Raw genomic sequence first — 25,451 nt, forward strand, 5'->3', positions numbered from 1 at the left:
TTTCTTTCTCCACCCTCTTGCAATGACTTCTCTGCTCCAATATCAACCAGGGAAGGGGAAGAGAACAGAGCAGAGAAGCCACAAGGTACAAATGCAGCATGCTACTAAACAAAAGTGCACCTTGATTTTTATTTTGTACGCCACTCTTTTGAGTTCTGGAGTCCTAAAATGTGGCTTCCCACCTCCTCCAGTATTATCTAATTATTTTGCTGTTTATTAAGGACTGTTCTTCACTCTACCATTCTAGAAGAATCCTAACTATATACATATTTTTAAGACTCAAATCACAGGTAGAAAGAATGCTTTGAACTTTCTGAGCTCTGTTGGGTATTTAAGTGTACATGATTACAAACTAATTTTCCATCCTACTGGTTTATAATTTCATGCTACAAGTACAAAAACATTTTTCAATAAACAACCACATAATGTGACAATTTGAAAGCATCTGGACATTTAAGTTTGAACAATGAATGAAAGGGGATGAAATAAATACAGTTTTTCTTAATTACTTGTGAATTTTAAGTATGTGTGACCAATCCTTTTTCACACACCAGTAAGTCTATACCAAGATTGTCATTATAATACTACTCATTACTTTTTAGGCATGCTGTGACACCTAAAAGAAGGAACAATGATTGAGTCTGTTGGCACTCACCTCACACTGGTTATTTAGCTTGGTAGATGTGATATCCAGTTGCTGATACTGCTCCTTTAGCTTTGAAAATTCAGCTTCTAATCTTGTTTGTTCCAATTTAGAATTATTTAAAAGACTTTTCAAATTTTTATGGTCAGTTTGTAAAATTTCAGTTTCTTTTAGAAGTTGACAATATGTATGATTTAACCTACAATTAGAAATCATAACAGAAATATTTCAATAGTTTTCACAATGTGAAAATGCTGTTAATATCATTCAGACATATTTAGAAAATGTAAATTTTTTGCCAGTTACTAATTGATCAATAATCAGTTTTTCTCCAAAAATTAGTATGAAAAGGAAAAATGACCAATTTGGTTTTGATTTCATGGAAATTTCAGATTCTAAATTAAACATGAACAAAGATCAGGTTAAGCTAATCAGTCAATCTAGTATTAAATACTAAACCAATATGCTGGCTGAAAATTGAGAAATACAGGCAGCAAACAAATTATAGATATGTAGCTTTCTGTAATTGTGGCAAATTGTTAATTTTTATGTAATCCCCACTTACCACGTTATGAAAATCAAGCTATAGCTATTTGTCTTTCTTCTCACAATTTACCTTCAAAACAAAGTTTTATTGATCTCTAAGGACAGAGATTGACATATTGTTTTAAAACAAGAAAGTAAATAAATAAGACATAGGCCATATGCATTCCCTATAGCGTTATACTTCCCCCCACCCTACTAACTCTTCAAAATACTTTACTTTTTTAGTTTGGGGGCTGTCATGCATGACACAGATAGATAGCTGGATTTGTTCCACTAAACTGGATGTAACCTGCCAAGTTTATGTTACATCATTAAGATTGGATTCCACAAAAGGGGCATAGAGAACAAAGCACAATTTTGCCTAGGTGGTCTTTGTCCAGAATACCTAATAGTTCACTCAATTCATTCATCAAAGAATTCAAGTCAGCTTACAAAAATCTAAGCAATGAAATATTTTTAAAAATCAAGATATGATGAAAAAATGGTGAAATCCCTCATATAGCTGGCAAATACACTATAAATAGGTGAACTCTATGAACAAAAGCATTATCACTCATACAGCTACCTAGTATATATCAACACCTATGGAGGAAGTCTGGTTTAACAGAGATACTAAAATGAGTGAGACGGCTGTCATTAAAGCCAGCCACTCAATGAGCTCTAGGTTCAGTCAAAGAACCTGTCTCAAAAAACCATGGTGGCACTCAGGAGGGACAGCTCAGCAGTTAGTAGTGCTTGCTGTTCCTACACAGGACCTGGTTTGATTCTCAGCACCCACAGGGCTGTTTACAGCAGTCTATAGGCCCAGTTCCAGGTGATCCACCTCTTCTGACCTCCAAGGGCACCAGGCATGCACATGGTGCAGACATGCACATGAGCAAAACACTAATACACATAAAATAAAATTTAAAAGCTTAAAATAAATAAAGTAGATGGACTAAGAGGTGGCTCAGTGGCTAAGGTGCTTGAAATGCAAGCCCGAGGACCTTTCTTGGGATCCCCAGAACACACAAAAGTGCAAAATGGTCCAGGTAGCCCAGTGTAATTTTGGTCTTGGAAATTGGAAGCAGGAGATCCCCAAGGCAAACAGAGTAGTGAGACTAGTCACATCTGTGAGCTCTGATTTGACTTGAGAGATCCTGCCAAGAATGAATTAGGTGGAAGAGTATTAAAGAATGATTTTCCAACATCCATCTTGTACCTCTACATGTATCCCCTATGCCCCACTCATGCAAACACTCATCCACAACATCACACCACACATGAAAATGGAAAAAAGGGTGAAATGTAGTCAAAGACATTGGATGCTAACCTCTTACTTCCATGCTCTCACAAACCCACACACAAACATGTAAACAAATACATACATACACACCCCAAAACCTCCTAAAAATGAGTGCTAAAGTAAATTCTGAATTTTTTTTATATTGTCCTTTAAAACAATAGTGCCAAATGAAATCCAGTGAACAACAGAGGGCAAAATAACATAGTCTAAGAAAGAAACTTTCTTTGGCATTATCCGTGACTAAACAGGCTATTTAGAATTATCAGTCCTAAGATAAGGTGTGTGTGTGTGTGTGTGTGCACATGCGTGTGTAATAGCTCTTTCACGTTTTACTTAATAAAGCCTTTCTTTTCACAGAACACAGACATTAATAAATACATCCTGGACAAGAACAGGCTTGAGACACAGAAAACACTTTACTTGAGATCACTCATCCCAAGCTTGGAGCATTCTTTTGGTCAAACTCATCGTATCATCGTTCTTTTTCATTTTGATTAAGTTGTTCTTCTGGAGGCTCCACAGAAATGTATAGTTTGATGCCTGGAAAGCCCAACTAATGTCCACGAACTATTCCTGTTATTTTTAAAATACCAGCAATGGTCAGCTACAAGATGAGACTTTACACTTCTCTGAAGTTTGTTATGCAATAAAAAAACCCTTCCTCTCTCTGTTATAACTTGTCACAATACAGTCTTCAAGTGCCTGTGCTATCCATACACCATCCTCTATAAGCTACAGTCTACTTTAACTTTGTACTGTGCTTACTTAAGCTCAAGATCTTCACAACAGAATATCTAGCTATAATAAGTATAGGACACTAATTCAGAATTTGAGTATCAAGATGAAGATGGTTCTAGTGATTTAGGACCTTTCAAAAAGAAAGGAAGAGGGCAAGATAATTATAAAGTTGAGTTGTGTACATGTGCACCTGTACACATACGAACATGCATACAAACATGTACAATGGGCTGGGAAGATGGCATAGTTAATAAAGTGTCTGCTGCTCAAAATAACATAAAAAGTCCATGGTAAGTCCAAATTTTGGGTGCTATTATAAACACACATACCAACCACAAACTAACTCACTCATATTCTCTCTCTCTCTCTCCAGAGATAAGGGATAGAAAGTAAAATACATAAATAGTATCATTACCTATCATTTTCACCACAAAGTTTCTTGTATTCTGCAGCTACCATCTCATGGTTTTTGCTTTCAAGCAGCATTTTTTCTTGTTCCATTTTGATCATTTTTTCTAAATCTTCCAATTGTCCTTTCTGTTTTAATAACTGATTGTAACTGGGGAGGGGGAGAGAAAGTTAGATATTTGGCTTTAAACAGTTCTAACAAAGAAAATATTTTTAAAAAGAAGGAAAGGATTAATTTAACAAATATCACACAAAACATGTAAATTTATATAAATTCACCTCATAAATTATCTGAGATAGGTTTAATGTATAAAATTTATTATACTACCCAAAAATTTGTTTTAGAAAATACAATAAAATATAAATTACCGGTCTTCAAGGTCTTTATGTTCCACCTCAAGATTCTTGTGGGCAGACTTTAGGGTTCCATGTTTAGAGATGAGAGATTCATAGTCTGAAGCCTGCCGTTCATGAAGAAGTTCTAGCTTTTCATGATCTTTTATCAGAGAATCATAAAGAGATTTCAAGTCTTCTCGTTCTTTGATTATAGATTCATTTTCATTTTCTAAAGAAGACTGTTGGATTAGAAGCTGTGCATTCTGGTTCATAAGTGAAGTACTTTGTGAATTAAGGGTGGAATTTTCAACCTGTAAGAATGTGTGTATTATTAATGGTGTAAGAAAAAGTTGCCAGGCATGGTGATAAATGCCTTTAATTCCAGCATTTAGAAAGAAGAGGTAGGCAGATCTGTGGGAGTTCAAATACTAAGTGAGCGAGTGATAGTGAGAACAAGAAGTTTATGTATGCAGTGGCATGCACGTGGAAGCGAGAGGACAACTTGCTGGAGTGAGCTCCATGCTTCTACTATATAGACTGCAGGGACAGAACTCCAGGCCTCAGGTTTAACAGCAAGCATCCTTATCTGCTGAGCCATCTTGTTAGTCCTATTTTTTTTTTATTTTTATTTTTATTTATTTATTTATTTATTTTTTTATTTTTTTGGTTTTTCGAGACAGGGTTTCTCTGTGTAGCTTTGCGCCTTTCCTGGATCTCGCGCTGTAGCCCAGGCTGGCCTCGAACTCACAGAGATCCGCCTGGCTCTGCCTCCCGAGTGCTGGGATTAAAGGCGTGCGCCACCACCGCCCGGCTATTTTTATTTTTTTAAGGACAAGGTCTCTTCCTAGCCTAGGACTTACCCTTAGGCAAGGCTGGCTAGTAAGTGAGCTGCAGGGATCCACCTGTCTGTGCCTCCCTAGCGCTGGAATGGTAAGCATTTGCTACCCAGGTCCTCCCGATTGGGAGTGCTTTACTGCCTGAGCTGGCTATCTCCGTAAACCCACTTGTTGCTCTTTTTAACAAAATGTTACAATGTTAACTTAAATAAGCTCTAATTACATCACGGCAGATATATTCATATTCTAATAGAGTAATTTGGATTATAGCTTCCCAAAGAATTAAGGTTACTTGTTTGAACTATTTTTGGAAAGTCTCTGTAGTGTCTAAATTAGCATTTACTTCACCACTTAGACCAGTTTCCTTTCTCCAGTCTGGACTATTCTGTGTAAACTGGCACTGGTATTGTAAAGTTGAAGATGGATCCTTTGGATTACATCAAATATATCCTTTAAATGAAATCTAAAGACAAAATTCCTATGTTGTATACATTTCAAAAACTAAACTTCTAAGAATGTTTTAAGAATGACATAAAGAATATTGTACTGCAATCATACTCTGAAATAAGGGGTTTGCACCCAATTGATTAGAATCAACTTGTTGAAAGGACAAAAAGATCATCTTCACTTACACTGTGGGTGAATTTAGTAATTTATACAGACTTTGACATTTAAAATGTTCACATTAAGAGTCCGGCATAGAAGCAAACAAAAATATTTCCAGCCGGGCGGTGGTGGCGCACGCCTTTAATCCCAGCACTCGGGAGGCAGAGCCAGGCGGATCTCTGTGAGTTCGAGGCCAGCCTGGGCTACAGCGCGAGATCCAGGAAAGGCGCAAAGCTACACAGAGAAACCCTGTCTCGAAAAACCAAAAAAAAAAAAAAAAAAAAAAATTTCCATCTACCTTCCATAATTAAATTCACTAAGGAACAGTGTTTACATATCTAGGTTTCCTTACTATAAGACTATAGAATTAAAATGTTTGGTACAACCTGAAGTTTGGCATTCTGTGTTTGAAGAGTGGTATTCTGCTCCTGTAATGACACTGTCTGCCTCTGAAGTGCAAGAATCTGAGCCTGCAAGTTACTGTTCTGCGTCTCAAGCTGCTTCAGTTGAGTCTTCAGCGCTTGCTTCTCTGCCTGCAGCGTAGCATTCTTCAAACAAGAGGAAGATACCACACTCATTAAAAATAAACACAAGACAGTTTCTTTAACAGATAATGTATTTAATAAAATGAGCTTGAGCAATCTTAAAAAAAGAAAAACCTTCCCGCTTAATCACAAGTTGTACATATTTAATGCATAAAAAAGGATGCAATACTGCTGTAACCTTAAAATACTATTGTGCCTGTGTTCTGTCTGCTTTATGATGTCCTAAAATAAAATATTTTCTTCTAGTGCTGAGGGTGTAGGTTAGTGGTAGAATACATGCCTAGACTGTATCCAATTAAAAAGGTGTACCTTTTCCATGCATACATGGGTAAGTGGTGATCCTGGGTTAGAAGGAAAAATATGTACTTTCAAAACAAACATACTTGGAAGAAAGCAGATTTACACAAATAATTTGAGCCATCTATTAGAAAAGTGCAGTTAGCCAGGCGGTGGTGGCACACGCCTTTAATCCCAGCACTCGGGAGGCAGAGGCAGGCGGATCTCTGTGAGTTCGAGGCCAGCCTGGGCTACCAAGTGAGTTCCAGGAAAAGGCGCAAAGCTACACAGAGAAACCCTGTCTCGAAAAACCAAAAAAAAAAAAAAAAAAAAAAAAAAAAAGAAAAGTGCAGTTCATAATGACCTGCCAGGCATTACGTTTAGTTTTCCTTTTTCTAAGTTATAAAACCCTCACTAAAACTATATTTCAACTGTAAGGACTTCTGAAGTATATCCAAAAAATTATATCATTTTCAATTTTCTAGCATATATAGCCATATTTTCTTCTTATGGTTAAACAAGTGAATTACTATATTAGTCGTGGACATTAAAATGGTAGGCATGGATATTATACATTTAAGATTAATTACTTATAAATTACATTTCATAAAATCTAAATTTGTACTAAAAAGCATAATCAAAGAATCTACCATATAACAGAAATAAAACTCTAATATACAAAAAAAACCCTAATTAGGCTAACTACTTACTATGTAGTACTGACTACATAGAAAAATGATACACAATGAATCACAATAGTTCTGCTGTATCTTCAATAGAAGACAAAGAAAACTTCACTTTTATAAATATAAACAACATATCACTGTGTAAAGTGGAGGTTGTGATTTGACCCCATAAAATCAAGACTGAGGAAGCAAGGTGTAGATGTGGCTGTAATAACAGCCTGAAACATCAGAAACTGGGAGACAGGTGAGCAAGACTGTGAGTGTGAGCTACATATGGAGAACCTGTCTCAAACAACAACTGAAACAGCAACAAGTAAACACACAGAAGCTGAGGCAGATAGTTATACTGTTCTCTTTTTAAATCATCTGTTGAGAGGATGAAAAAAAAGACATCTTGTTCAGATACACACACACACACACACACACACACACACACACACACACACACACACACACGTTGTTTTATTTTATTTTTGTTTTTTGAGACAGGGTTTCTCTGTAGCGCTGGAGCCTGTCCTGGAACTCACTCTGTAGTGAGTTCAGGCTGGCCTTGAACTTACAGAGACCCTCCTGTCTCTGCCTTCCTAGTGCTGGGATTAAAGGTGTGTACCACCACTGCCTGGCCACACAGAGTATCATATAGTCTAGGCTGGTCTTGAACTCACCATGTAGCCAAGCCAGTCATACATGATGTGATGGTTAAAAATGAATGTCAACCTGACAGGATCTAGACTATCTAGGAAACAAACCTGGGTGTGTCTGTGAGGGAACTGGGTTAACTGGTGTGTGTAGCACCGTCACAGGGATTGGAGTACAGGACTGAACAGAAATGAAAAGGTGAGCGGAGCAGTATCTCCATGTTTCCTGACTGCAGATGCAATATGAGCAGTGCCTCAGGCTCCTGTCGCCATGATTTCCCTGCCTTGATGGACTCCATCCTCGAACTGTGAACCTATCTTTCCTTCTTTAAGTTGCTTCTGACAAGTATCTTTGTAACGAATAGAGAATATTGTTACAAAGTGGGGCTGTTGTGATAACCTGGCCATATAGTCCTCAGGCCTTTGGGGGTAGAATCCAGGAACAATAGGGAAGAGTTTGGAACTTTGGGCTAGAAAAGCACTAGAATAATATAAGCAAGGGCCAATCTGGTGGGGCTTTGAGAGCAGAAGAGGAACACAGACAGTGGGAAAACTCTGTGGAGAACTTAGATAGAAGTCATTCACGTTATACTGTGGCAAGCAATCTGGTTATATTCCTCCCATGTACTAAGACACTGAATTCAAAAGTCATGGACAAATTGCTTTGGTGGAGGAAATCTCAAAACAGGATAGCATTCACACCATGTCATGGTTACTGTAAGTCCCTTCCCCAAGGACCTCTAACTGCCGGGTTCCACCCACAGACTACTCTAACTGCTGGACTCTGCCCCCACCCCACAGAGTAAAAAGCCCACTCTCTTGGACATGAAATCCCACCCATCTCCACTGTGGAAAGCTCCACACTGAAAAGTTTCACCCCCTTCCCAAGAAACTCTATATAAATCCTGTATTCTGTTCAGTTTGCTGCTGTTTCTCACCCAAGCAAAGGCAGCCACCCTCCTGTTTTTCTCCCTCCCAAAATATCTCGGATGACTTTGTGGTATTTGTTGGCTCCTGGCTGCCAGGATACCTTTCCATCCCAGCTGTAACACTTACAGTTCCCACAGCCAGAAGGACAAACAAGGAAAGCAAAGATCCAAAAATGGCTGACAACAAGGAGAGGTTACAAAGTACAAGACAGGTTCTGAGACAGCAGCTGCAATTATTAAAGAGATTAGAACCATTAAAGAGAAGTCTTGTGCTCTTCACTGGGACATCAAAAGTGGCCTGACTACAAGACTCCATTTTATGAAAATCAGTATTGATTTCAAAGGAGACAGCTTAAATCGTGACTACTACTGAAGGAATTCCCTGGTAGAAAACAACCAAGGAAGGAAGTCTTTTCCCAAGTCAGCCTGAAAGGCACATACAGAGGCTGAGGATAATCCGGGGCCACACCTTAGACTGGCAGAAGAACTTGATTGCACCGTCTACATGATACAGAGTGTTGATTAAGCTTGTGGCTGACTTACAAGAGGGCAAGGAGCAAAGCATACTAAATTTAGATCTTTTTTTATATGATAAGCTAGACAAGAAAGTACAAAATAAATTAATAAAAGATAAATATATCCAACAATTCATTATTTCTGAAGAATTTTGTTCCCACTAAAATTTTTAAAATACTTACATTTCTTTCTACTTCGATTAACCTGTCTTTAACTTTCAGGAGTTCTCTGGTCGTTTCTTGACTTTCTCGCTCCCATTTATTATCTTCCCCAGAGACAGGAGGGGAGCTCTGCACCATCGTTTCCTCATCTTGTCTCTGTTTGAGAGCTTCATAATTTTTTTTCACCTAAAATTATTTAAAATATTTTAATGGGAAAAAAATCACCAAGATTTTTATATTTCTCAATTACTTAGGGTCTGTATTGGTCTGGTGAATATGACAGATTATTTAAAAATGTGATAAATGTGTGATTACCATTACTGTGATCAAAAGCTTTTTGAAATACAGATTTAGGGGCTAGAGAGATGGTTTGGTGGTTAAAAGCACTTCTTGCTCTTCCAGAGAACCCATGTTTGCACAGTTCACAATCATCTCTAACTCCAGCTTCAGGACTCCCACCCCCACAACACACATAAACACACTTACACATACAAATAAATTGTAAATGAAGACCCGGTGTGGTGATATTTTATTTCTGTTCTAACAAATAAAGCTTGCCTGGAGGATCAGAGGACAAAGCCAGCCACTATATTAAACACAGAGGTCAGGCAGTAGTAGTACACGCCTGTAATCCTAGCATTCGGGAGGCAGAGATTCATCTGGATCTCTGTGAATTCAAGGCCACACTGGGAACAAAGCCAGGCATGGTGACACACGCCTTTAATCCCAGCACTTATTAACCACAGAGGTCTGGAGGTCTCTATAGACAGACAGGAAGTGACAGAGCTGGGTGGAGTGAGGAAATAAGATGGCAGGGCACAGAAAGGTATATAAGGCCTGAGTATAGAGGAAGTATTTCTGGAAGCTGAGGAGTTGGTAAGGTGAGGTTGGCTGTGGCTTGTTCTGTTTCTCTGATCTTTCAGCTTTCACCCCAATATCTGGCTCCAGGTTTTCTATTAATAGGACAGTTTAGCAATTTGTGTTACACCCCAGGTTGGCCTTGAACTCCTGATCTCACTTTCCATCACCTGTTAAGTGCTAAAACGGAGATGTCAGCCACCACACTGGGCCTCAAATTGACTTAAAGTAGGTTGCAATAACACCAGAAAAGACTGAGTAATACACAGGTTTGAACTGCTACTAACATGAAAAAACTTGATCATCTTCTATGATCAAAAGTTGCCAAATTTAACAGCTCTCAAACAGATTCTGTGTATGAATGTTTTATCTCATGAAGGTGTGTACAGCATGTGCATGCAGTGCCTGCTGAGGACAGAAGAGGGTAGAGGATCCCCTGGAACTGGAGTTATCAACAGTTGTGAACTGCCATGTAGATGCTGGGCATTGAATCCAGGGTCTCTGGAAGAGCAGCCAGTGTTCTTAATTGCTAAGCCATCTCCCTAATCCCTAAATATGCTATTTTTAAATGAGTGTGTGTGTGTGTGTGTGTGTGTGTGTGTGTGTGTGTGTGTGTGTGTGTGTGTCTGTGCATTTGAGTACAGAAATCTGCAAAGGCCAGAGGCTTCAGATCCCATGGAGTTGAAGTTACAGGTGGTTGTGATCCACCTAATATGGGTGCTGGGAACCAAACTCAGATCCTCTGAAAGAACAGTATATACTCTGAACTGTTGAGCTATCCCATCTTTAATTCAAATTTACTATTATACTTATCTTGATCTACTAGTTTATTTTAGATATTTATAGTACATTTAAAAATTAGCATCATAGTTTATATTAAGGGCAGAAATGATTGAAATAGTTCATGTTGTACAAAACTTAAGGAAGCCTTTATTAATTCAGCAGTAAACTAGTATTACTACTAGTGAGTTAGAAAATGGTAAGAAAAGAAAAAAAGCTAAGATGGAATGGAATGTTAAGTATGGCCGAAGATCTTGGATACTTCTGTTTTCTCACACAGTCTTTTTTCTAGGCTTACAAAAGCTGTGGTCAAATAAAGGCAATATTAAGGAGAGCTTACATAAGAAGAAAAGTGTTATGTCAGGTATATACTATTTTGTTTTTGTTTTGCAAGAAGAGTTCAACTGTGTTTGATAACAAGAGTGGAAAATAACAAACAAAAATAGGAGAGCTGGAAATAAAATTCAATGTTTCTGAGTTATACTCTGTTCATGTGTTCCTTTAGCTTACATGTCATTAATCAAAATCCTTATATTCACACAGGAAATGAATAAAGTGTGAATTAAAACAAAATATTCTACAACAAAGCAATGCAGAGTCAATTTAAAACTAAAAGTCCATTAAGTTAAAGTTTAAAGCAATTAATAATGATATTATAAATTATACTGTCATTTCAAATTTTCAGTGATTATCAAAGATAATATAACCTTTTAGAACTGAGGTATAATCTATATATAGTTTCTAATGCACTGATTATAAGAGATATGTGGTCTATTTTTTAAAATAACATATATCCATGTAACTTATCAACAGGATAAGAGTATTTCTATCACTTTAGAAGGATCACTACTTACAAGACAAAACTGTTATGTTTTTTTTCACCAAATTTAGTGTTGCATGCTCTAAATGTAATTACACAATATGTAATCTTTTTATGTATATTTTTCTGAGCATATTCTTATGCTTTACTAATATATTAAATGAATCAATAATTTTTTCCTCTTTTCTACTGTTGTACTGTCTCTTACTATATGGATATAACAAAATTTCTTTATTCAATTATCAGATGAGGATCACTGAGTTATTTCCAGTTTTTTAAAAATCTTTTATTTATTTATTTTATTTTATGTGCATTGGTGTTTTGCTGTTGGTGTTGGGTCCCCTGGAACTGGAGTCACAGACAGCTGTGACCTGCCATGTGGGAGCTGGGAATTGAACCAGGGTCATCTGGAATAGCAGTCAGTGCTGTTAACCGCTGAGCCATCTCTCCAGCCCTATTTCCAGTTTTTAATAAAAATCTTTTGTGTACATGTTTATAGATGTTTGCTTGTGTACACATATGTTCACATGCCTTTGAAGACGAGAGGTGTATTCCTCAACTGCTCTCACTTTAAAAATATTAGAAAAGTAGCTGGAGAGATGGTTCAGCAATTAAGGGTAGCTTGCTGCTCTTTCACAGGACCCGAGTTCATGTCCCATCATCCATGTTGGGTTACTAACAACTAAATGCTCGTAACTCCAGTTCCAGAGGTTTCAACACCCTCTTCTGGTCTCCACAGGCACCTGTACACTTAAAGTATCCCCTTGACACACACACACACACACACACACACACACACACACACACACACACACACACACATACACACACACCACTTAAAAAGTAATTTAAAAAAATCAGATAACATGATCAAGTTGGTTTCATTCCAGGGATGTATGGACAGTCTGGCACATACAAATCAAATCTATAAATCAAGCAATGCAGAACCTAAATGGTCTCTGGGACACAATTCATTGCATCACTTCAATAGATGCAGAAAAGGTTTCTGATAAAGTTTAACATCTCTTCATGATAAAAGCCCTTGAAGAAATTAGAATATAAGCACATATCTCAACATAATAAATGCTATGTTCAACAAACCGATAGCCAACATTATACTAAGCAGGGGAAAACTGAAACCATTTCATCGAAAATCTGGACTGAAGCAAGAATGTCTATCTTCTCTACTGTTACTCTTCTGGACTTGAAGTCCTAGCTATAGCAGTAAGGCAAGACAAGGAATAAAAAAAAAGAGCAAACAGAAAAAGAAGTCAAACTATCCACATTGTTGGACAACATGATCCTATACGGAAAAGACCTTAGGAGTTCCATCAAAAACACTTCGATCTGACTGATTAAATACTTTTACTGAAGTAGCCACATACAAAACCATCATCCAGAATCAGAGTTTTCTATATAGTGATGGTGAGTATGCTGAGAAAAGAACTAGTAAAGCATCCCCATTTACAAAAGTATCAGGAAAAAGACAAAACATCTAGGAGTAAATCTAAGAGGCTAAAGACCTTTACAAAGAAATCTTTAAAACGCAGAAGAGATAAGGATTCTAGCAGATAGAAAGTCTTCTCATGTTCATGGATTAGCAAAATTAGTATTTTAAAAATGGCTATATTCCACCAAAATTTTGTAATCAGCTGATTAACCTATCTTCTAATTTAATTTGGATTATGTTTGGTATTATATTTAATTAACAGATTCATTTGTGATCTCCCTGTTTATTTATTCTAGTCCTGGGGACCAGATCTAAGTTTTCCACAATCTGGACAAGTGCTAAACCACTGAGCTATCTGCAAACCTAAGATATGTCCTATCAGCAATATAGAACACTTAATGATATGGTATCCCTCCATTTACTAAGGTACTCTTTATATTTTATCAATGCAGAGTACTTTAAAGTACTTCATGGTATTTTACAGTATTATAAATTATATTTTTCTTTTTAATTTTCTTTAATTTTTCATTGCTAATATATACAAATATGGTTGAGTTTTATATACTGACTTTTAACCTAGGACACTTGATAAAATAAACTTTATATAATTTTCTTAAATTCTTTAGAATTTCCTGCCCAAATAATCATGTCAGAAGCCAATAAATGTATCTATGTTTCATCCTTTCAAATTTGTATTTCTGGGGCTAAAGAAATGGTTCGGTGCTGTGGGATGGTCTGTATGTCAAATTGCTCTGATTGGTCAATAAATAAAACACTGATTGACCAGTGGCCAGGCAGGAAGTATAGGCGGGATTAACAGAGAGGAGAACAGAGAAAACAGGAAGGTGGAGAGAGTCACTGCCAGCCGCCACCATGACAAGCAGCATGTGAAGACGCCAGTGGCAAGGTATAGATTTATAGAAATGGATTAATTTAAGCTATAAGAACAGTTAGCAAGAATCCTGCCACGGCCATACAATTTGTAAGCAATATAAGTCTCTGTTGTAGTGGGTAGCCATTCCAGGTTTGATCTGGAAGTTCCAACCCCCATTGAGACTTCGGCAACTGTCACGCCTACAAGGCGGGGCCAAGGGAGGTGCCTGGAGACCTGAGATCTGGATGGACGAGAGCTCTCACTTGGTTCCGAGACCCTGGACGGCGGAGGTGGGCCAAGCAGAGCTCCAGAGAACACCGCTGGACTGCCATACACCTTCCCCAGACCCCGTGACCTACCTATCCCTTAATTTGTAAGTTACGACATTAGATAAATCTCCTTTTAACTACGTAGAGTGGCCTTAATAATTTCACCAATACTCTGTGTTTACTTGGTTGGGTCTGAGCAGCTGTGGGACTGGCGGTAGACAGAGATTTGTCCTGACTGTGGGCAAGGCAGGAAAATTCTAGCTACAGTTCGGTGGTTAAGAGAGCTTCCTGCTCTTCCAGAGCACCCATGTTTGACTAGCAGTCACATCAGGTGGCGCACAGCCACCTGTAACTACAGCTTCAGAGTATCCAACACTCTCCTCTGACCTCCACAGGCACCTGCATACACACCCACACAAATATCAGCATTCTTTTCTTTATCCTAATACATTAAGACTAACAACACAGTGTTTAATAGAAATAGTGAGAGCAATATCTTTGCTTTTTCCCCCTGAAAGTAAATAGTCTTTTATTATTAAGAACGATGTTCACGGGCTGGAGAGATGGCCCAGCAGTTAAGAGCCCTGGCTAATCTTCCAGAGGACCTGGGTTCAATTCCCAGCACCCACATGGCAGCTCACAACTGTCTGTAATTCTAGTTCCAGGGGATTTGACACCTTCACACCAATGCATATAAAATAAAGTTTAAAAAAATATTAAAAAAAAAAGAACGATGTTCAGTGTAGGTCACCTATAAACACCCTTTATTTATTTAATAAAGTTCTTTTTATATGTGAGATAGGTATTAAATCCTTTAACTATAATTGTGGACAGGTCATTCTCCATGTAGTTCTATCAATACTGCCATAGTTTGAAACTGTTGTTAGACATGAGAACATTTAATCTTGCTATATTATAAAGCTAAAATGATCATTTAAAATTTTTTTTTTTTTTTTTGGTTTTTTAAGACAGGGTTTCTCCGTGTAGTTTTGTGCCTGTCCTGGAACTCACTTTGTAGACCAGGATGGCCTCAAAATCACAGAGATCTGCCTGGCTCTGCCTCCTGAGTGCTGGGATTAAAGGTGTGCGCCACCACCGCCCGGCAATCATTTTAAAATTTTTAGCTAAGTCATTGCTATAAAACTATTTAAATAGCTTTTTTTCTTTCTTTTTTTTTTTTTTTTTTTTTTTTTTTTTTGGTTTTTTGAGACAGGGTTTCTCTGTAGCTTTGGAGCCTGTCCTGGACTACCTCTGTAGACCAGGCTGGCCTCGAACTCACAGAGATCTACCTGCCTCTGCCTCCTGAGTGCTGGGATCACAGGCGTGTGCCACCACCGCCTGGCTAATAGCTTTCTTTTGATTAGTGTTACAATGATATATTTTTTCAATCAAAATTTCTTGTAGTTGGCATTTCAGTAAGTTTTACTTTTCCACTGAATATTATCATCTCTGCTTTAGAATGGGGAATGTTTAGACCTTTTTACAGTAAATATAACTGATCTGATTTGGTTAAAAACTTCCCCTTTACTATTTATTTTCTATTTGTCTAATCTGTACTTTGTTCTGTTTCTTTCTGCCTTCCTTTGGATTTTTAAAAATTCCCTTTCATATTTCTACATCATAGTTTACATTGTTTATGTCTAAATTTCAGAATCTATTTTCAAGTAATATGCCTCATCATGCACAATATTGAAAGGTTAGAAAAGTACAATTCCATATTCATGTATACAGGAGTAAATCAGTTTATAGCCATTATGAAAAATGGCTAAAGTTAAAGACAATGATGGAATTTGGTATCTCTAATGTTTAGACTTAAAACACAAAAACCAACTCATGTACTAACCTACTTATTTTCTTGCTGAGTAACTTCATGGAGTTATCATTATTTGTAGCCTACAAATATTGTTTAAGAGTACGAAATTGAGGACATAAAGCTGATTAATAATCATTTATGCCAACAAAGCAGAACTCTGAACCAGTGTAGGTTCCACAATGGCAAATCTGTGACAAATACCAGTAAAGATGCTGTAGGTATATGGTGAACAAAAAGCCTTCCCTTTCTGCAGAAGAAACTCAAATGTGGTTAACTGTTTCTCTAGAATAGTGGCTCTCAATCTTTTAATGCAGTTCTTAATGTTGTGGTAACCTCCAAACCATAAAATTATTTCATTGCTACTTCATAACTGTAATTTTGTTGTTATGAATCATAATGTAAATATATGATACACAGGATATCTGATGTGCAACTTCCATAGGAGTTATGACTCACATGTTGAGAACAACTGTTCTAAAAGCATAATAAAACTAGAATATTCAAGTATTAGGTAATAACGCTTATGGGGGGGTTCCAAGATTGGTAGACTATTTGGAAAGCTAATTACCTAACAGAAAGCAGGATAACTGGATTTCTCTACAGGCAGCAACTCTTATAATCAGTATGCACATTTTGGAGATTTTAAATTTATGCCTTTGGAAATGTAAGACTTAATGACTATTATGAAGCATCAAGTCTCCAAACTAGGGCAGCTCTTTCCAGTGTGAATCTTCTGTTCTACTTGAACCATAATCTGGTACAAAAATATGTCTCATGGACCAGCAAGACAGTTCAGTAGTTTAAGGTGTTTGCTGCCAAACCTGACAACCTGAGTTTGATCCCCAGGATGCATATGGTAGAAGTTGTCTACACGATGTCCTTTGACCTCCACAGGCAACAGGCATGCTGTGGTGTGCCCTCACTCCCATGTGTGTGAAGTGTGTGTGTGTGTGTGTGTGTGTGTGTGTGTGTGTGTGTGTGTGTATACAAACAGAAGTAAATGAAAAATTTTAAAGAATCAGTTTCACATAATTATGTGGAGAGACACCTAACACTGCCTAGCCATCTACTTGTATTTCCTAGGGTGATTTTGAATAGATTAGCTCTGAATGTGGCCTACAGTAATCTCATCACTCCATCTGTTTGTCATGTAGAGCACTTCTACAATCCCTGTGCTTAGGAAAGATGTAGGATGATCAGCTCAAGGCTATCCTTGGCTACATGGTATGTTTAAGGCCAATCTGTGCTACAAGAGAGCCTGTCTAGAAAAAAATGAAAAGTAAAGAAAAGGACAACTGCTGGAGCAATGAGGAGACTGAAAAGGGCAGAGTAAAACAGAGTGAGACTCTTCTCTACCACCTACAAACAGCTGAGCCCTTTATACTTCAATTTACTCACAGCGAAAACAGTGTTTAACTTCACTCAAGAACTCCAAATTTCACAAGAAAACAGATCTAGATAGCATCTTATTTGTGAGCAGATCACCTGCTTTCCTATACCACACCTATGACTGTCCTCTATGTCTTCATAGTCATATCTTTATTGATTAAAATTTACCTGAAGGCTCAACAGGAAAAATGCACCAGAGAAAGGTATCAGTACCTCAAAAAATCAGTTTCTGAAACAAAATAAGCCTGCTTCTTGTCTATCTCACTTCTACAATTCTTCCTATGTCCTCACCTATAAGAGGGACTATTACATACTTGAAAATACATACTCCCAAATATACGAAACAGAATGAAATACTAACATAAATATACTCGAGTTTTTATTTTCTCTTTATGTTTTTCTGTTCAAACACTGATAAAGCAATTTTGAAGAAAAAACTTACTGTTTTTAGTTCTTGGCGCAACTGTTGGTTATAATTTGTAGACTCTTCCAACCGAGCTTCTAAAGCGGCAATTTTTTCTTCTTTTATTTCAAGGGACTTCTTAAGAGTGGATTCTAATTTTGATTCCAAAAGTTTGTACCTACTATCCAAGTACAAGAGTAATATAGTTTGTCACTAGATGTCAAAACACTTTTAGAGACAAGCTATGACAACAACATTGATGTATTAAATGATATCTAGAAGCCTTCATGTTTGGTGTAAACTATCCTCCTCTTAGTGGTGGTCACAGCACAAAATTTAGTAAGTAAACAGAACTCTGAATGACTGTCAAGACCACCAAAAGAGCGATTAATGCTCAAAAAGGGAATTTGAATAACTAAATTCCCAAATATTTCTTCTGGTTTTATAAGACTAAAATAGAAAAAAAGAAGTTGATGTATCCATTATATCATACATATGTCTGTGATATTAGTATGTATGCACTTTTACATAATGGCCAACATGAGTAGTTTAAGACTTAAAACTCAACATAAGGTGGGCATAGTGACACACACCTTTTATTCCAACACTTGGAAGGCACAGGCATGCCTAGCCTACAAAGAGAGTTCCAGGCTGATTAGGACTACATAGTCAGACCAAACAAAGCAAAGCAAAACAAAACACCTCAATACTGGCTGCCTTTAAACAGTTACAATAAAAAAGAAAATGCCATACTCATGGCACATAGTGGTAAGAGCCAGAGAGATGTGAATACCAATATTCTAGTTACTTTACAATATTTTAGAATGCATAAGTCAGTTATTAAGTAATTTTAAAAAATGCATATGTGATGTATGCATATGTACACACATTTATATGCCATGGGCAAGAGGGTACCCTTTTCTGTTGCTGTCTTAGTCTCCTGACAGGGCCTTTCACTGAACCTGGAGTTTGTTTTTCAGTTAAGCAGGATGGCCATCATATCCCAGATGTCTTTCTGGTCTTTCTGTTGTACAATCCTAATCCCCAACCCCACCCATGGTTGCAGGCACACATACTATACCCAGCTTTCTACATGGGTACTAAGGATGCAAACTCAGGTCTTCACACTTGCATACCAATTTCAGAGTATACAGTAAAATAAAGGTTTCAGTTAATGCACATTTTATACCTAAAGAACCCAAAGAGGTAGCTGGGTGTGGTGGTGCATGCTTATGCATGCTTGTAATATCAGCACCTGAGAGGTGAAAGCAAGAGCATAAGGAGCAGAGTTCAAGATCATCATCAGCAACATCGCCAGTTAAAAACCAGTCTGAACTACACGAGACCCTACCCAAGTATCTGCAAATGAATCTAAAGACAAAACCATTGGCAAATGAGACACTGGAAAAGAGTAAACTGGCCTAATGGTATACCACATTTCCAACAGGATAGAATTTCATAAATCTTCCCAAAGGTTTGTTTTTGCTGTTCTCTACAGACATATAATGCAAATGGTATTTTTGTAGTCCCATTCAATTAAAAATTAAAGTTGGCTTTGGAGTTGGAGCATGGCTCTCTCCTTTTCTAAACCCAAACATGCTTGTTAAAGGAAAATCCAAAATCTCTGCCTCATGTCAGAAGAGCCACCTGGTATGGGACAAAGGAAAACAAAATTAAGGAACTATTCTATTGCCACTAATCTCATAATCCTTTGGTTTTGACTCTTTAAAATCTTTTTTTTTTTTTTTTTTTTTTTTTTTGGTTTTTCGAGACAGGGTTTCTCTGTGTAGCTTTGCGCCTTTCCTGGATCTCACTTTGTAGACCAGGCTGGCCTCGAACTCACAGAGATCCGCCTGGCTCTGCCTCCCGAGTGCTGGGATTAAAGGCGTGCGCCACCACCGCCCGGCGACTCTTTAAAATCTTAAGGTATAATTTATAATCTATATGTAAACTTTCTGTTGTGATATGAATGGTCATATAGAGTACTAACTAATTCTAGAAATAAGCTTCAGCTACCTTCCTGTACATGATTTAAGGCTTGAATCTGAAGCAGGTAACTAGGAACTAAGTTTGTGTACCTGGATGTATTTAACAGATTGTGGTCCTTTAAACTTCTCAGTGATCTGCTGCATATGACATTGAAAATGTTTTAAGTTTTCTGCAGTGAACTGTGACCATTCTTGACAGTGACCTTTGGGATCTCCAAGAAAATGATGGGGCCTCATAATGATGAATCCACATGGATTGTGGTAACACCATTAAGTGAACAAACACCACCAAAGATCAGCTTTGGACTACAAACTGCTCAGGACAATTTCAAAGTGGTTAGCTAAGATGGTCCAGCCTTGTAGACTACTCCAGTCAGGACTTCAGATAAGCCCTGCACTTTCCCATCACACCAAGATTAGACATCAGCTAGCTCTCCCAAGACTTGACCATTATCTCAATTTTCTCAGGGTCCCCTAAAGATGCTGTCACCCCCGACAACAGGAAGTAATTTTAAGAACACGACACCCACATTTCAAGAGGTGGAATGGGTGATTTTTGGTTGTTCTGTGGATTATGGATTTTCATCATCATTTAGGGGGGTTGCCTGCAAGTTGTTACTGGTCATAGTCAGGAAGAAAACTAAGCAAAGAAGATTAAGATTCAGGGATCTCATTCTGAAAAGAAAAAAGGGGGAGGATGTAGGGATGGTAGAATAAAAGGGTATATTATTGAATCTACTTTAAAACTAAAAAGCAACTATTAATCTCAAATATTTTACATTGGTATGGATTTTTGAATACTGATACAAATTTAAGGTTGTTTTTGTTAGAACATACTGTATATATATATATTTCTACTCTTGTTTAAGGTACTGTACCTATGCAGCTCATTTAAAAATGTAAAGTTCTGGTCCTTGAAAGCTATTATTACAAACTATTTAGGATAATAAAGAAATGCAGGTTAGTAGTCAGTCAACTATAACAATCAAACTTGTAGTCATGTAGGTATGTTTTCAAGGTCAAACAGAGATATATTTTAAAAGATAGATGGTCTTCAAACACTTCAGAGATCTACAGAATATGGCATTTAAGATGTTTTAATAACCTAAGGTTTTTCATGACAGTGAGACACATCTGCTCCAGGCAGCACCCCTTTACTTCAAAAAAGGACATCAAAGAACCTCCACATGGAGTTTGCATTAATTGTGGCAAAGTTAGCCACTGGGCAAGAAACTACCCTAGCTGACAGAATGTTGTCCAATTTAGACAAGTAGGACACCAAAGAAGGCGACTGCTGAACTTTGCCAAGACAAGGTAGGCCAGTCCTTCAAAATTCCTGCTTCACAAAAGTCTGTCAGACATTCTAGGCCTGTAGGCCAAAGATAGATGCCCCAACACTGCAGAGGAACCTTGGGTAACTGTCTAGGCAGCCAGATGTCTCTGTCGTTTCTATAGTTTTGGAAGTTGTTTGCTCTGCACTTCCTGTTTACTCAGGTAATAGATCCTTCTTGGGTCTCTGATGGGGTTGAAGACGAGACAGTTATAGTTACAGTTTTCCTTATTACCAAATTCAGAAAAAAAAAAAAACAACAAAAAATGTAAGGTGTATAAGATTGAGGGACATAAAAGCTTAAGTTGTTTAAGAAAATGTTTTAAGGTCTAAAAAGATTTTTCTAGGTTGGTAATACAAGTTGTGATAGAAAGCAAATTAGGTACAAAGCTTTGGACTCACTAAGATAGGAAAGATAATAAGAGTATCTTCTCCTGAATTTGCCAAATACAAATGGACTGGATATTCTGAATGTAATTCTTACTTGATAATTGTTCTTATTGTATATAGTTTTAGTTTGTTAAATAAAGTTAAAACCTTTCCTTTTTATTTAGACAAAACTGGGGAAATGTTGTGGGATATTTGTTCACATTGACACTCTGAGAATGGCAATAAAGTTTACCGTGAATCAGAGGTCAGAGGTAGGAACTAGTTTACCAAAATTAGCCATAGAGGTTTTAGAGGACCCAGGATACAGAGAGAGACACGGGAAGTAGTAGAGAGGGGCTTAAAAAGGTTCTCAGGTCTTTTTGGATCATGAAAGGAGAGAGAGAGGATGTCACTGGTGGCTTCTCTGCTGCTTCTCTGATTCAAGGTAAACTTTTATTAGCAGTCTCAGAGTGTTAGTGTAAACAAATATACCACAATACCATCCTGCCTGTTACTATAATTAACACTTTGAGTTATTTTTATTCATGTGCAAAAGTGTGTATATGCCATATGTGCAGGTGCGCGTAGAGGCCAAAAGAGTCATTAGATACCCTGGGACTGGAGTTGAAAGTGGTTGTAAGCCATACAACATGAGTGCTGAGAACCGAACTTGGGTCCTCTGTAAATGCAGCAAGTACTCGAAGCCACATAGCCATCTTTTCAGCACCTATAATTAATTTTTATATTTTCTGTCTGAAGACTTTAAGTTTCATGAATACAAAGAACAAATCTCATTCATTTTGGTGTTGGATTGATTCTACAACTGGCTTTTTTTTTTTTTTTTTTTTTTTGGTTTTTCGAGACAGGGTTTCTCTGTGTAGCTTTGCGCCTGTCCTGGAACTCACTTGGTAGCCCAGGCTGGCCTCGAACTCACAGAGATCCGCCTGGCTCTGCCTCCCGAGTGCTGGGATTAAAGGCGTGCGCCACCACTGCCCGGCTACAACTGGCTTTTAATATATTTACTAAGTCTGATTTTGGCTGCATTTAAGTTTTGATACCTGAATTGCTTTAGACAGTTCTGGAGGTGTTGTACAGTAAGGAGAGAAAAATAAAAATCTCAGGTGAGCAGAAAAAAATTCCTGAAAATATAAATTCCAAGAAACAACTATATTTAAAAAGAAAATAGGATAAAGAGACAAAAGCAATCACAACTGCAGCAATAACTTACTTTGTTATATATTTATATATTTGATAGCACCAGTAACCTATATATGCTTTAATGGTAAGAAAGAAACCATCTTAGTAATAGTTGTCTCTTCGAAGTGGCAGTGACATTAATTAGAAAGACAAGAGTAACAAAGGAATTAGGAACATCACCTGAAACTGATAGGCATAAATTCCAAGATGGAGAAGATGAAAGACTAAAGAAGTATTTGTACCTGTGAGCCTCTATTTTATTTGTAATATAGAAGTTTACTTTCTAGTTAAAGGAAGCTGATTTAGTGGCTTAAGACATAGCACTCTTCTCTGTTCTTTCCAAAATTTAGTTATTAAATGCTTTCCAATCACATTTCCTGAAAGTTTTAGTTGACAATATATTGGGTTTTTTTCTGTTTTTTTTTTTTTTTTTTTTTTTTTTTTTAGAGCTGAGGACCGAACCCAGGGCCTTGTGCTTGCTAGGCAAGCACTCTACCACTGAGCTAAATCCCCAAACTCCACCATTTTTAATCTCAAAAGCTTTTATTATATAAACAAACATGTGGAACTGGGCCTGGTGGTTCATGGCTTTAATCTCAACACTTGGGAGGCAGAGACAGGTGGATCTCTGTGAGTTCAAGGCCAGCTTGGTCTACAGAGTGATTTCCGGGACAGCCAGAGATACACAGAGAAACCCTGTCTTGAAAAACCAATAATAATAATAATAATAAATAATAGTAGAATAAACAAACATAGGATAATGAATGTTATCACATCTTCTTTGCAGGTTTTAAATTGCTCTAAGAATCAACTAATACTGGCTCCCTGTAAGAATTAAGGCTTGGGAAGTGGTGAGAAGCACTAAGAGAGGCTCATCTAAACTGGGCTCATAAATTTCAATGAAAGTATCACTTAGGTCAAAACATGCTTTGCCAACAACACAAAACAATGTTTTATAAACAGCAGGTAATCTGAATAAAGAAATGATACAGATTAAGAATCTATATTAAGACAGTCAAGACAGAGGTCAGAAAAGATGTTAGAACTCTGGAACTAGAGTTAGGGATGGTTGTGAACCACCACATGGGTGCTGGGAATAGAACCCTTGTCCTCTGCAAGAGCAACAAGTAGTTTTGTTGTTCTTGTTTTGTTTCAAGACAGGGTTTCTCTGTGTAGTCCTGTCTGTCTTGGAACTCTCTGTGTAGACAAGGCTGGCCTTGAACTCAGAGATCCGCTGTCTCTGCCTCTAGAGTGCTGGACTAAAGGTGTGAGCCACCATACCCAGCCGCAGCAAGTGTTCTTTGACCATTGTGCCATCTCTAAGCTCCTGGCTGCCTGACTTATAACTGAGTAGCAAAATGCCTAGTTATTTCTTTGTGTTATAGAGCTGACCATTTAAATTATCAACCTACGGACTAGTCTCAAAACTATACCATTAAATACCAAATAATAAGCATTAATTCCTCCTAACTTGTACATATTAATTTATATTAATGTATATGCATAAAATATCAAAGCTAGAATAATAAATAATACAACGAAGTTGTATAAATATAATGGAACCAGTGAATTAAAATCTATTCTACATAAAAAAGCATTTTTTATTTTCTTTCTGTGTGTATGGTGTGTGATTAGGCCATGTTCACATGTATGCTAGTGGAAGCTAAAGTTGACATCTGGCGTCTTCCTGGATCACTCTTATGTACTGAGGCTCGTTCTCTTGATGAACCAGAAAATGGACAATTTCAGTTTGTCCATCTAGCAAGCTTGCTTCAGAGATTATAGGTGGCCACTATGTCCCACTTGGCTTTCATGTAAGTTCTGAAGATCCTAACTCTGGTCTCCATAATTGCAAAGTGAGGGCTTTATCCACTGAGCCATCTTCCCAGCCTCAAATAACAGTCTTATAGAAAAGGTTTAATTACATGTATTTGCATATAAGTATGTGAGCATACATGCCACAGCATGTGTATGGAGGTCAGAAGAAAACCTGCCAGAGTTGGTTTTCTCCTTCTACCATGTGAGTCCTGAGAATTAAGCTTATAGGCTACCTACTGAGCCATCTTATTGGCCCACAAAACAGTATTCTTAAGAGTAGACATCTAGTCTAGCTCAAACACGTGGCCCTTTGGATACTAAATAAAAGACTACTTGGTAGATCTCTGTGAGTTTGAGCCCAGCCTGTCTACAGAACAAGTTCCAGGACAGCTAGGGCTGCACAGAGAAACCCTGTCTTGAAAGACAAAAAAAAAAAAAAAAAAAAAAAAAAAAAATCGGATTAATCCTAACTAAAAAACTATGATTACATGGTCAGAAATTTTAAAAGAAATCTGTATCAACCATTTTAAAAGTTAAAGAGTAATTTTTATACTGTTTGTCCACATCATTTTCATACATTGTGTCTCAATATATATTTTTCTTTCATATATTCCCCCTTTCAGCCCATGTTTAGCAACAAAATAAAAGAACTGAACCACTTAACCAAATGACAAATGAAATGCTTAGCTAACTGCTTATTTCCTGAGAGGAATGTTTTGTTGGTTGGTTCTTCACTCTACTCTCAAAGGCAGTTTCTAAGTTTCTGCCACTTTAGGAATCTTGCTTTTATAGAAATTGTTTTCTTATAAGTTACTGGGTTGTCTTTATTATTTCTTTCTGTTCTTACAGAACTTTCTCCAAAACAAGGAAGGAACCAGAAACAAAAAGGTATTGTTTGGGCAACATTTCCCCAGATAAAAACTACAGCTATCTCCTAGTACTCA

General features: G+C 37.3%; 1 protein-coding gene across 7 annotated transcripts in view; it reads right to left on the reverse strand.

Moving 5' to 3' along the window:
* Ccdc88a (coiled-coil domain containing 88A) overlaps positions 1–25,451 on the reverse strand; it is a 166,424-nt gene that overhangs the window by 28,358 nt on the left and 112,615 nt on the right. For all 7 annotated transcript variants that reach the window (XR_008217402.1, XM_052734606.1, XM_052734605.1 and 4 more), the window contains exons 17-22: positions 17,845–17,986; positions 9,171–9,335; positions 5,785–5,946; positions 3,990–4,267; positions 3,628–3,771; positions 656–842 (exon numbers count right to left, since the gene is read on the reverse strand). Coding sequence is in view for 6 of the 7 variants with exons in the window: in XM_052734606.1 (XP_052590566.1) it covers positions 656–842; positions 3,628–3,771; positions 3,990–4,267; positions 5,785–5,946; positions 9,171–9,335; positions 17,845–17,986 (1,078 nt within the window). In the remaining variant the exon portion in view is untranslated. The remainder of the gene's footprint in view (positions 1–655; positions 843–3,627; positions 3,772–3,989; positions 4,268–5,784; positions 5,947–9,170; positions 9,336–17,844; positions 17,987–25,451) is intronic.

The sequence above is a fragment of the Peromyscus californicus genome, unplaced genomic scaffold, assembly GCF_007827085.1.
Source record: "Peromyscus californicus insignis strain IS unplaced genomic scaffold, ASM782708v3 Scaffold_13__1_contigs__length_99412109, whole genome shotgun sequence".
NCBI classification, from domain to species: Eukaryota; Metazoa; Chordata; class Mammalia; order Rodentia; family Cricetidae; genus Peromyscus; species Peromyscus californicus.